The sequence below is a fragment of the Ursus maritimus genome, unplaced genomic scaffold, assembly GCF_017311325.1.
Source record: "Ursus maritimus isolate PB19 unplaced genomic scaffold, ASM1731132v1 scaffold_6, whole genome shotgun sequence".
Taxonomy (NCBI): domain Eukaryota; kingdom Metazoa; phylum Chordata; class Mammalia; order Carnivora; family Ursidae; genus Ursus; species Ursus maritimus.
In genome coordinates, this window is record NW_024426774.1 from 62,590,067 (window position 1) to 62,603,751 (window position 13,685).

The 13,685-nt window shown below is 50.7% G+C and overlaps 1 protein-coding gene across 4 annotated transcripts in view; it reads right to left on the bottom strand.

Moving 5' to 3' along the window:
- Positions 1–6,919, bottom strand: part of CCDC85A (coiled-coil domain containing 85A) — a 187,782-nt gene extending 180,863 nt beyond the window's left edge. For all 4 annotated transcript variants that reach the window (XM_040623459.1, XM_040623460.1, XM_040623462.1 and 1 more), the window contains exon 1: positions 6,526–6,919. In XM_040623459.1, coding sequence (XP_040479393.1) covers positions 6,526–6,792 — 267 coding nt within the window. In that variant the 5' untranslated portion in view covers positions 6,793–6,919. The remainder of the gene's footprint in view (positions 1–6,525) is intronic.
- Between the last annotated feature and the right edge of the window lie 6,766 nt (positions 6,920–13,685).

A 13,685-nucleotide genomic window follows, 5' to 3' on the forward strand; every position in this document is an offset into this window, starting at 1 on the left:
CACCTTCCAGGAAGAAAATGGCTGCTTGGGACCTGAGAAATGCTGACTAGCTCTGAGGCAACAGGCCTGCCATCAGCACAAACACAAGCACCGTCCGGTATTCAGCCCTTGACCCGGGACCAACAGCCAGGTTCCCAGAGGGGACAACTGCCCTCCAGTGGCATTTCCGTCCGGCACATCTGAGCCCTACTGGCTGTACCCCCTGCACATCTCCCAGGCATCCCACGAAACACGAGCAACGCCAAGCTCTTGTGTGATCTTCAAAGGCCGCTCCCCAAACGGCCCCTCAGCAAATACCGCCTCCACCCACCCTGCTGCCCTCCCTAAGAGCCTGTGGTTACGGCTGGCTTCTCCTCCCTCACCTCTCACTCCTGAACCAAACAGGCATTCTGAACCCTACCTCGGAGATTTATCTCATCCTGTCCCTCCCATGCTTAGCAGCACCTCGCTGCCCTTAGGATAAAGTGCAAAATCCTTCAAGTCTCCCAAGACCCCCAATCCTCTTAACTTGGCCTATTTCTCCCGCATGAATGGTGGTCTACTCACTCATTCACAAGTACTTAGTAAGCATCTATTATGTGCCGGGTACCAGTTCAGGTGCTAGGGATGGATCAGTGGACACAGCAAACACCTTGACATCCTACAGCTTTCACTCTAGCGGGAAAAACTGGCAAAAGGTGAGTATAGAGCACAGTATGCCATGTCGTGAAAAGTGCGGGGAAGAAAACTAAAGTAGGCTAAAAAATACTATATTTTTAAGAGAAAGCACCTCACTGAGAAGGAAAGCATTTGAGCAAAGACCTGGGTGAAATGAAGGAGCAAACATTTGAGGGAAGAGGATCCCAGGCAGAGAGAAGGGCAAGTATTTGCCCTGAGACAAATATGGCTGACGCTGCAGTGAGGCCAGCGTGCCTGCAGCACACGGTGAGCACGGAGAGCAGAGCTGGGAGAGGAGGTGGGAGAGATGAGACTGAGAGGGTGGGTGTCAGAGCTGGGTAACGTTGGGCCTTGGCAGCCATGGGAAGGACTCTGGATTGTTGGCGAGCTGAGGATAGAGGGGTGACACAATAGGTTCATTTTGTAAAGAATCACCATCGTTCAGTGTGGAAAACAGACCAGAGGAGGGGGGCGGTGGATAGAAGAAAGGGAGACAAGATAAGGTGGAAGCCTGGAGAGATAGCCTAGGAGGCCACCGGGCTAGTCCAGGTAGAGGGAGAGGATAGTGGCTTACACAGATGGCAGCAGTGGAGAAGGTGCGACCTAACCCCCGACCCCCAACTGAGCCCCGCCGAATGAGCCCCACCAACACTGGCCCGGTTTCAGGGCCCAAGGAACAAGCCCTTCCCGTCTTTCACTTGGAACGCATTCCCCTAACCCTCTATACAACCTAAAGGCCTCACTTTATAAGTCACTTCCCCAGAAGCCGTCCCTGACCACTACCCCCCATCTAAAGGGGGTCGCCTTGTACACTCTACCGTTACCCCTTTGATTTCCCCTCTGTGGCACTTATTACAATCACATCCGGTTGAATGTGGCTATTAGAACTCACCAAACTCTGGTCCTGAGAATGGAGACCCCACCTATTCTGTCCACCTCTGTGTGTCCAGAACACAGCACCCCCACTGTAGACACCTGAACCAAGGAACTTTGAAAATGCATTGTGAGGTCCCCCTTTATTCTCCAGTCACACCTAGAATAAAGGGGCCGTTTCTTGAAGCACCTTGGTTTGGTGGCGATGAACCAGGGGCAGTTACAGGGCTGCTACCTAAGATTTCCCCTGCTTTTCCGAAGCCGACTCTTGTGACTCGGTCATCCAGCCCAGAACTGGAAGCACTCAGGGGAGACTTAACCCCCTTAACCTCAGATGCATTCTAACACTTTGCCTGATACTGGTGAGAAAAACTATAAAACATCTGCCAGCCACACCCTGTACCCCTGACGGTGCTGAGGCCTAAGATGGGAGTCATCCTGAGGAAGAAGAGAATCTCGTGCAGCGTGGTTTTAACTCCAGTTCTAATTCCTGGCATCCTGACTATTCTGTTTCCTTGTTGGATGCCCCCCTCTTCCTTCTCATTATCACTTTCTGACCTCAGGCCTGGCCATTTCCGAACACCTCCCACCTGGCCTCCCTGCCTTGGTCCGCCCCATCCTCTATCTTTCCTCGCCCACCCAAGCCAAGCTCTCCATGGCCAGACTGATCTTCAGAATCACTCCCTGAATGTTCTCTCTCTCCGGCATAAGCCCCGTCATCTCCCCTTTACCAGGAAGATGAATAAACCCTTTGGCCAAGCCAGGAAGGCTTTCTCCTGACTTTCCACCTTTAGCTCTCCCTTTGTCAGCTAATTATGAACCCTGAATGTATCTAGCTTCCCAAGTAGAAAATACTGTCCTCTTCCCTATATGAACTTACCTAAGGGGAGAGACTCCTCTGAGAAGTGTCCCCTAGCCCTAGAACAGCTGCTGGCCTGTGGCGGCGACAACCACAAACGAATGAATGAAGTAACCTTCCCACTCACCGCTTAATGCCTCTAAGAGACACTAGTTGGAGCCCTCATCGGGCATCATTTTTTTTTTCTTTTCAATGTAGATATCTTAGCTTCTGGGGGGCAGAGTCCATTCTAAAGTCTTTCTTTGCGTAGCTGACTCTCCCAGCGTGGCGCCTTGTATACAGGAAACAATATGTGTTTATGGACTGACCAACGCTTCTAGGCCCGTGGCCAAAACACGGTCCGGCTCTACTTACTGCGAAAGCATTTCTTATTACTGTCTCAATAGTGCCCTGTGAGGTTGGAGTCTATGTCATAAGAGAATAAATGATCTGTTGACACGGATGCTTCAAGGGAAATCAGAAGTTGTGGAGACTCTGAGAAAATAACATTAAAATAATTAATCTTTCTAAGCTTCAAAAATTATTCTACATTTAGTTTAATCCTGGCATTTCATAGAAAGTTCAAGTCATAGTCTTCTCCATCTAAATGAACTTCCGTCTGAAAATGCTTCCTTTTGACTGTCCCGCAGCTATTCCTGATTTCTTCACAACTGGGAGAGAAGTAGGAGCGGTGCTACCCTGGGGCTTCATGGAGTTAAAGCCTTTCCGAATGGAGGGAAGCATATACTTCCCAGAATTCCAGCTGGGGTAGAAGCGGTAATGGCCCACTTAGCTTTCTTTATCACCACGCCTTCTTCTAAGAGTAAATAATATCCTTGGGGAGATGATTCTGAGTTATTTCCTTTCCCTTCTGTGTGGAACAGCTAAGCAACTGATTTGATAATCACCTTATAAGCCAGCTTCTTCAAATCTGCCACATTATGATTTGGGCTTTCTTTTTCAAAACATTAAGTGTCTTTTAACTTTGCCACTGGCCACCAGATGTTATCCATCTGTCTAAAGTGGACTTTTAAAAGACTGAAGCCACCTCATAGCGTACCACTCAAAATTTCATACACAAGACTCTCAAGTACTGTATCTGTGGTTACAGAATTGTTCTATTTTGTAATTTTTCTTCATTGCAGAGAGGGGGATTGGTGTGTTGGGGAGCAGAGAGGAACATTAATGTGATGCATAACAAGTCTACAGATTCAGTTCCCCCAAATCTGCCCCCGTCTCCTGAAATCCCAGGTCAGAGCAACCCGAGCATTGGTGTATGCTAGCAGTGCACAGACATGGTTCTCAGAATCCAACTCCTTATAACGTCAGAACCAGAATCCCCTTTGTCCACCCTTGCGGGATCACACATTCTAACCAGAGAATGTCAACGAGCTGAAAGAAAAGAAAGTCAGCCTATTTTAAACATTGTATATCTGTGTGACCTTGAGAGAGCTATTTAACCTCATCTATGTATCATTTAATCCCCATCAAACCTCTTACAGAATTCGCATTCCCATTTAGCAGATGAGAACACTGAGGCTCAGAGAGGTTAACAGCTTGCCCATGCTGCCCAAATCGTCACACTCCAAATCCTTTATCTCTTCGCTGCCCCACACTGCTCTACCTCTGAAATGTTTAAACACAGAGAAGTCAGCCGGTGCTTGGACTCAGTCACAGGCCCTTCAAAGGAAAGACCTGGCACTCTTATCTCCCCATCTCTAAAGTTGCAGTACCACCTAGTAGCCTTGAAAATATTTATTGCAATTTCAAAAGCAGATGACAGAAAGAAACATAAAAAAGAGAAGTGTTGTGGCCTTCATAACCCTAAATTTACAGTCCTCAACTGGAAGTCCCAAACCATCAGAGCCAAAAACAAAACCAAAAATCCGTCCTTCTAGTTAAGCCAAAATACATCAGCATACCTATCATTTACTCAGTCAACCACATTAATGGATCACGAGGGTGTCCAGGGATGTTCTGAGCTAAGACGATGGATAGAAGGGAGAAGAAGGCTGGCCTCAGCAGGGCTTCACTACAGCCCCTCAGGGGTGGGCCAGAGGCCTTGGGGGCTACGATGTTGTAACTGACCAGGGATGACGGAAAGGAGGAGTAGAGGCTGCATCAGAAAGTATTCAGAAAGCCCCACCTTTCTGAACTTGATAAGGAGGCGGACAGGAAAGTCTTTTTAGGCCAGGTCATGACTCCAGACCAGCAGGAGACTCTCCTACTTGGGGTGAAGCTACTAGAAAGAAGCCCAGGCTCCCCCACCACTCACACACAGCTCCTGTCAACACACACACACACACACACGCACGCACGCACGCACAGGCAATCCACACAACCCAAGAGAGCCTTCAAGTATTTCTGAACTATTATGTCAATGCTCCATACTATTAAAATCCTTAGGATATTGATTACTTAATTAAAACTCTTCCAAGTTACATTATAGTTCAAACCACGGAAGATTAAATTGGAGGGTTATGAACTATACCTTTGTCCAGGTTTGCCTAAGAAACCCAATCCTGGAGGTGCACACCTATACATTTCCTCGGCCTCTCCTGATGACAAAGTCTACCATTGTTTTGTAGTTGAGTCCAGCATTACAGCTTCTCCTACATTATTCTAACCTATTGTTGCAACCCCCCAGGAGATGCTTATTATCATTTGCATTTTATTGATGAGTAAAATGAGGTTCTGATAAATTAATTACCCAAGCTCACCCTCCTGGCAAATGAGGATTCTAGATGCAAACCCACCTCTGAGAGGATCTTCTCACTACACTAGCCTGTCTCTAATTCCCCAAGAGTCTGGTACTTAATAAATACTCCATTATTAATGAATTAAACCAAAGGAGAGTGGAAGCCTTGGGATTTTTCTGACTGTGGGATCTTTCTAACTGCACCCACTCTAGGAACTGGATGACAGTGAGTTGAGGCCCCGCGGAAGGCCATCTTCACCTGCACTAGGCCCAGCAAGGTGAGCATCTGGCCTTCGGCCCCTCCAGGCCTCTTTGCCCCAGAATCCCAGAGCTGGAGCGCTGAGGCAATTAAGAAAGTGTCTACAGCCCGAGAAGTGGGGTGGGAGTGGAAGGGGACAAGAACAGCGTGTGCCTGCAGGAATTTGCTCCCTGATGTCCCTGCAGTGTTTTCGTTTGTGTCTGGCTTCCTATAAACAAAAGCAGAACAATGAGAGGAAGGAATAGCAGCAGGCACCGCGCAAGCAGTGAGGGGAGGAAGTTTGCGGTGCGCACTGGCAGGGCGGATCCCGGCCCGGCTCCCACCGCCCCGCTGGCAGGCACACCGCGGTCATACTCCGAGCTCTCCAAGGAGAAAAGAAGTTGATGGGGTTTTGGTTTTCTTCTTTTCTTTCTTTTTAATTTTTTTCTTTTCTTTTTTCTAATAGCAAAGAGGGAAGCCTGGTTCAAAAAGCAAAGCATCATCGGCTGACACTTGGGGTGGTGCCTTTCAAATCCCCTCGCCCCCCTCAATGGTAGATGAAATTATAATCAAACTGGGGGTGAATGGGGAAAGGGGGTCAAGGAACCCCAGATGACGCCATCTGAACTGGAGAGAAGGAAAGCACAGGGGCAGGTAGAAAATGTGAAGGCAGAGCTTAAGCTCCTCTGCACTGGGCGACATGCGCCAGCTCCGAAGGTGGCGCCCGCGACTTCTCCCTAGGCACCCCGCCAGCCCTTCTCCCCAGCATTGGCGCCCTTTCCTCGGATCTGCTGGAGAAGTCGTGGCTCCAGCGCATCCGTATCTCTGATCTCCAAAGACGAAGATGCCCTGGACTCGCTCCCTCACTCACCCTTTCCCCTGCCTGTAACCCGGCTCCCCAAACCCCTGATTTTCCAGGCTTCCTAGGAAAATTAAGGTTCTGCATGCCCATCACCTCCGTCCCTACTTTTCAGCATCCTCGGCTCCCGCTCCTCCGGCCACAGAAGACCCCGAGTGAGAGCTCCACACTGCCTCGCCCCAAATAGGGAAGAGGAGACCAATCGCTTCCAAAGTTCCGAAAAGTTTCCAAAGGGCTGGGGACGGGGAGCAGGGGGTGCTGACCGGGAGAATGGGGAGGATCACCTGTTGACGGAGGGAGGGAAAGTTTGCCTGGCCCCACCTCCCCAGGGCTCCCCGCTCCCCGCCCGGCCCTGAGCTCACCTTGAGCCCGCGGATCTCGCCGAGGTGCAGCTGCAGGCGGCGGTTCACCTCGCGGATGAGGTTGCTGTGGTCCAGCATCGCGCTCACCTTCTCGGCCTCTGCGCGCCGCAGGCTGCGGATGAGCTCCTCCTTGCTCCACTGCAGCAGCTCCTCGTCCGACACTTTGGACAGGTCCTCCACGGCGGCGGCGGCGGACGGGCCGGCAGAGGCTGAGGGACAACTTTCCGCCGCCGCCGCCGCCGCCGTGCCTCCGGCCGCCTTCGACATGATATCCGCGCTGTGGCAGGTGCGAGTGGGTGGAAGAGGCAAAGCGACTCCCGAAGGCGCGGGCGCAGCGGGGCCGCCTCCGCCCACACCCCTGTGCGCTCGGGCGAGTCAGCTGCACCGCCCGGCGGCCGCTGGGTTGGGGCGGCAGGGGTCGCGCTGGGCGGCCATCCTACCTCGCCATCCCCGCGCGCGCGCCCGCGCACCCCCAGGGCCGGGCAGTCACCCGCGCGCTGCTACCGAGGCGCGTCCCAACTCGGCGCAAGTCCATGGTGAGGGGCGCTGGGGAGTGGGCGCCGCCGCGGGAAAACCTCGGGGAGCGGCGGGGGCGCCCGGGGGCCGCGCCCCGGTTCCCCTGCCCTCTCCTCTGCTCCGATTCGAGACCGTCGCCCCCCACACTCTCGCACACACGCACACACCGTGCACTTTCCTCCCCCTCGCCCAGCTGCAGCCCGGGCTTCACTGCGCTCCTGGGCGAGCTAGGGTGCGCCGGGCTCCGCGGCGCCTCCGGCTTTGCTCGAGCGACGCCGCCGCCGCTGCCCGAGGGCTCAGCGCGGCCCGCCTGCTGCGCTCCTCCCGCCGCCTTCGCTGCGCCCGCCGCCGCTCCTAGGCTGCTCCTGGAAGCCTGCGATTTGCAAAGCCGGAGCCACGCCGAGGAGGGGTAGAGGGTGGAGGGGTAAAGGCAGGACCGGCGGGAGGAGGAGCCTGCAGCCGGGGCCGTCCGCAGCCGGCCGCACCTCCCGCGCGGACCGGACGCAACTGCCGCTAGATCACCTCCCGGGCTCCCGAGGCGCGCTCCCCGCTATCCCGCCGGGGAAGGCCGGGGGCGCGGCTCCTCCAGCGCCAGGGCGCGGGTGGGGCGGCAAGGGGGAGAAGCATGAGAAGCTGTGCGGCCCGGGTTCTGGCAGGCTCTCGCGCGCCACCATGTGGCGAAAGGAGCTCCTTCCTCCGCCCCCTGCGCGCTAGGCTTGTCACCCTGCGGGGGGGAACAACGGGCGACCAAAATGAGAGACACTTGGTAATTGCAGGGATCGGAGGTCAGGGCAGATAGCTAGATAGATAGATAGGAGGACCTGGGGGATAACCGTCGGCTTCTGCTTTGCAGAATGGGAGAAAAGGTCAATGGCCAAAAAAAAGTGTTGGGGGGGGTAGGTGGGGTGGGAAAGGAACCTTTAAGAAAATCCCAGCGTTCTGAAAAGAGGAAAGAAAGGCTTCGCTTCGGGGCACTACTCTTTAGGGACCACCTACCTCCCCACCCCCAGGCCTTTGTCTTTTTAAAAAATCCTCTGCTTTGTGAGAAGCTTCAGGGGACGGTATTGGATCTCTTAAAGTTTTATTTGAAAAACATCAAGGACTTAAGGGGAAAATAAAATACCTTCACCTTCAGGTTCCCCCAGGCCTGGATTTTTAAGGTCAGCACAGTCACTTCCTCTCGGAGCGGAGGACAGCCCCTTAAGCAGCCAGAACTGCCTGCCAGAGAGATTTCCGTTTTCCTCCTGCGGAAGGCAGTCAGTTCTTACTGGGTTGGCGTTTTGTGATGGTAATTTCTGGAAGTGGGTATTCCCAGTCCCTGAGTCCTATCTTTGGGCTGCAGAATTCCCTTTCCCACCTCCCCAGTTTTACCCTCCTGTTGCATGGAATCAAACCTGAGCTGAAAACATCTGTTTTTTTGCCTGAAGAAGTAGATGCACTTGTCCTGGGCATGTCATTTCGATGAATACTCACTGTCCTCTCCAGGATGGAGACAGAGCGAGAAAACCGCAGGAACTTGCCCCTGCAGGACTTTGGGAAGCCAGGGTGCGGAGGTAGGATGAGTCTCTGAATCAGAGCCCCTCCACCAGCAGGGAACTGTATGCCCCCTGATAAGGCTGCCACCTTTTAACAGACAATCAGATGGGGACTTCTGAGACCTAGTTTCTTTAGAGCAAGGAAAGGGGGTGCAACCCTCTGACCTAGACGGCCTTAAAGTTCTCCTCAGCTTGACTGTAAACTTCAGACAGGATTCTTCCTGACTGTAGGTCCCTGACCTCTCTTTTCTTAGAGCACTTCCTTTAGAGAACTTGGAACTGTGAATTCTTTCTCTGCTGCCTTGAGTTGTAAATCACCTCCTAGCTTCTCACCAGTTTCACCACCTAGGAATGCCCCGGCTCCAGGACCTGGGAGTCATCCCTTGGAAATGCAATTATCAAGGAAGATAGCTCCCCAATATCTCCATCTCTCTGAAAGGTGAGGAGCCTAACTTCACTAAGTGCCAATTAGCAAATATAAATGATCTAATCACCCAACTTCCGCCCCCCCAACCCCTTCCCATTCCCATTCCCAGTGTCCTCCAGTACTTTCCCAGTAGCCCACCTTGGGGGCTTAAAAGCCCTACTGCCTCTTGAGGCCCCGGGTGGCGTAATCGGTTAAGCATCTGGCTCTTGATCTCAGGGTCTTGGGTTCAAGCCCCACATTGTGCTCCTGGCTGGGCATGGAGCCTACTTAAAAAACAAGAACAAAACAAAACAGAAGAAAACAAAAAGCAACAACAAAAAACCACCCTCCTGCCTCTTATGTTAGAGGAGTTGAGTTTAGTCTCTCCCCATGAAATTTAACTACAAGTGAAATTTCTCTTTGACGCCTCCCCTTCTGTCATGTATGCAGAAGGCTCTCCTCAACACAGTTCCTGAGACCTCTTTTGACACAGGAAGGGAAAATACAAGTCAGAAAACTGGTCCTGTCCCTGTCCCTTGTTAATTTGTCTCCTTGAACAAACCATCTACCTTATGGGGCTTAGGCAGCTAATAAGGCAATGTACATGAAGTGCTTTGTCAAGTTACCTACAGAAATGCTACTTTGTTGCAGCCGATATTACGTCCGCCCAGCCCACTCTCTGGAAATAGGAACCACCATAGCTGGGTGGTTTTTTTCCTCCACCAGGTTTGTTTTTTAAGAGTCCATTTCCAAAATCCAACAGCCAGCGCCCTTGGCTGCTAATTCTCTCGGACATTTAACACCTAAGCAGCTATTAGAAGGCAGATAGATGGCTGAGAGGAGGAAAAAGATGTGAGTTGAGAAGTCAAGGAAGAAAGAAACCAAAGAAAAATTTTCCACAAACTTATATACACTAGCAGGTACTTACTATTGGGCTAGATCACCTTGATGAAGTTTTGCTCTTTGTTTCTAATTTTGGTCATTGATTCAGGATAATTATTGAATGAATGATGTTGCTTCCTGTTGCTAAGATCACATGTGGTATCGGGAAGTTGGTTGCTCAAAACAGACAACTCAAAAAATAATCACTTCAAGAAGGCATTTCTACACATAACCGACATTCAGTTGAGGATCGTATGATGTCTTTATAATATCATCAAAAACTTAGATTCCTGGGTCGCCCGGGTGACTCAGTCAGTTAAGCAACTGACTGTTGGTTTTGGCTCCAGTCATTATCTCAGAGCCGTGAAATTGAGCCCTGGGTTGGACTCTGCACCCAGTGTGGAGTTTGCTTGAGATTCCCTCCCTCTCCCTCTGCTCTTCCCCCCACCTCAAATAAATAAATAAAATCTTTAAAAAAACAACAAAAAAACTTGGACTCCTTCTCTCTGTTCAGCCATCCTTAGCGTGATTGCCTCCTGGCAACAAGATGGCTGCTGGAGTGCTAGCCATCCATCTACATTTGGAGCAGGACAAGGATAGGAGCAAATGGCAAACGGACATGTGCCCCTTTAAAATGTGTTCCTAGTAATATGACCCAGTGAATCTCATTCCCATCCTAATAGCCAGGGCTTGCCATGTAACAACCTCCCACCTACAAGGGAAGCTAGGAAACTTTTTAAAGCTAAGCACATTATGGAGTGCCTGGTGGCTCAGTTGGTAAAGCATCTGACTCTTTTTTTTTTTTTAGATTTTATTTATTTATTTATTTGAGAAAGAGAGAGAAAGTGTGCAAGCAGCGGGGAGGGACGGAGGGGAGGGAGACAGAGAGAATCTCAAACAGACTCACCACTAGGGCAGAGCCTGACATAGGGCTCGATCCCACAACCCTCAGATCATGACCTGAGCCGAAATCAAGAGTCGGATGCTCAACCAACTGAGTCACCCAGGTGCCCCAAGCATCTGACTCTTGATCTCAGTTCGGGTCTTGATCTCAGGGTCGTGAGTTCAGGCCCCTTGTTGAAAGAAAAAAAAAAAAAGATAAACACATTAATGCCACAAGTAAAATCAGAGTTGTTTTAATAAGAAAGAAGAAGACAGATATGTGATGGACAACTAACAGTTTCATATGCAACCCCGGCAGTCGATTCTGTGTACAGTGTATGGAGGTATCTAAAAACCAGCCATAAATGACTCTACATCCTTAAGCCCTGACGGTTTTATCTCATCTGTTGTTTTGAACCACTTCCGTTCCACCTACCACTCACTATTGCCCAGACCAGGCTCTCACTAGGTCTCACCTGACCTTCCTCACTGGTCGCTCTGACACCATCACTTCTCTTGAACCTGCTTTCCGCACAGCTGCCCAAGTGAACTACCTACAAAGTCAAGTGCAGCTGCTTCCCCTCTAGTGGAGATGGAGTCGTGGCTCAGAGTTCTTCCCAGCCTGCGGTCTAATTCAGGCCACTCTCTGCATGTGACTGCAGTAGCTCCCACGGAGGGGGCGGCGTTTATCTTCCCTCCCTGGGGATATTGTGCTTGGCCGTGGGCTGGTGTTGCTAATGGAATGTGGGTGTGCCTGAGGTGCATTCCTTCTGGTTGTCCCCTCACCATCTGTACTTCCACATGTCACTGGCAGAAGAGCTGACCTTGGGCAGCTGCTGTTCCTTTGGTCTCAGCCCCACCCAGTGTCACCCCAGGCATCCTACGGACCTGCACCCTGAAGTGAGCCTCCTTCCCCTCGCAAACTCGCACATCTCTGTGCCACAGTATGTGACTGCTGTTTAAGCCCCTGAGTTTTGGCCAGATACAGAATGCAACAGTTAGCAGGTATAGCTCCCCTGCCTAAATCCCTTCGGTGGCAACTCAGTACCTCTCCACGGAACAAAGCCACATTGCTTAGCAGACAACATAATTCGGGTGCAGTCTGGCACTTGCCTCCACCCCCATCATACCTGGCCTCATATCATACTTTACCAGTGCCACACTGCCCAGCGATCCCCATCAGCAACTCTCCATACCTCTGTGCCTCCTGATGCTATTCTGTCACGCGTGGAAGGCCGTCCCTGGCCTTATCGCCTGGATGAATCCCACTGGATCCTTCTACCTGCCTCATCAGCCCATACTTCTCCAACGAAAGCAGAAGTGAGTATCCCTCTCCAGCCCCATAACCTCTAGCATACCTCTAGCCCAGCACCTAAAACAGAATATTGACCTACAGAAAATTACAGGTGGAAGCTCATATTAACCCAGCCCAACCGATAGTTTAGCTCTAGCTAGAATTTAATATTATCTCTTTTTCACTTTTTCCAAACCCTGTGAACTTCTGTCATGCGCTATGAAACTCCTCGATGCAATCAGAAATGCTGTCAAGGACATTGCTGAGTGTATCCCATATGCCTTGTTTCGACTCTACACCCTAATCCATATGTTCCTTGGGGCTCGTTGGTTTTAATCTTACAGACACTGTGAATTATGCAATTGGTGTACATATCTCTTTCACTGGCTGCTGGGAAGTCAGATCTAAATTTGTGGCCCACCCTCAGCAATTTAAATAAGACTTAAGGAATATGACTTGACAAACCTGACTTTTATCATTTTGTTATTTTCAAATTTCTCCCTCTTAATTTCTTCTTTTTAATCTTTCTAAGTTCCCCGATATACACATACATATGTCTGTGTGTGTATGTGTATGTATGTGTGTGTGTGGCAAAAAAAGGAAGGAAGGGGCAGAAGGGGAAGGGAGGTCTTGTCTCCAGTCATAGACCCTATAATGTTTTCTGTCATTTACTTTGAGGTCGTCTCCCTCCAGTAGCTTCCTAAACTCTGTGAAGATGAGGCTCACTTGCTAACCTAGAGTCCGCGTTGAATAAAAGAGAGAAGGAAGGAGGGAACGAGCTTGCTCAAGGCCTTTGTTTAATTTTTTTTTTTTATCCCCCTCGTTTGGAAAGCTTCATCACCTGCAGCACACATAGAAAACCTCCTCCTTTGGAAAATATTAATGACCATGTAGTGTATGCTATTTTGGAAGCCACGTGAGTGCTATGCAATTCGGGAAAGTTTTCTAAATTGTCTAAATGTAGGATCGTATGGTGTTTAATGCGTTAGCCTCAAATGGCCCTAAACTGCCCTCAGGTGACAGGCTCATCCACTGACGATGCCGGGACGTAATAAAGGTACCGCTGCCCAAGGCTGCAGTTTGTCTCCTTGTGTCTGCGTCGTGTCAGGCAATACGCAGCTATTGAAACGTCCCATCTTGCTCCACTAAGAACCAATTTCCCAGGCCATACTTTAAAACTCAATGAAGTGCTCCGGATTTTTGCTCCGTTACCTAATTCTGAGTCCACATCCAGAGAACACAGTAGTTGCATGGAAGTGGGACGTAGCTGGGAATCCCAGCAGTACCAGGAGCCTCTGGTGGTGCTAGATATTACTGATGGATGTCTCCCAGACCTCCAAACAAGCCTCTGCAAACGTGCTTTGCCTAGATCCGGCCCCACAAACCAAACATTAAGGAGCTCGCTGGCCTTTACTGTATTTTGTTCTGCCAGGTCCTATAGAAACTGCCAGGGAAGGGTTCATCTACCTGCCAGAAACACCCAAGGGAGAGAGGTCCAGCCAGCCTGCCCCTGAGAGTGTTGAGACCCCAGGTGTCTTCCGAGTCATGAAAACAGCTGCTCTGTTCCCTCCCCACCTGCACCCTCATCTGCTTTCTGTGGGTAAGGTGAGGCATGCATCTCAGGGAGGAAAACAAAGCAGAGGAC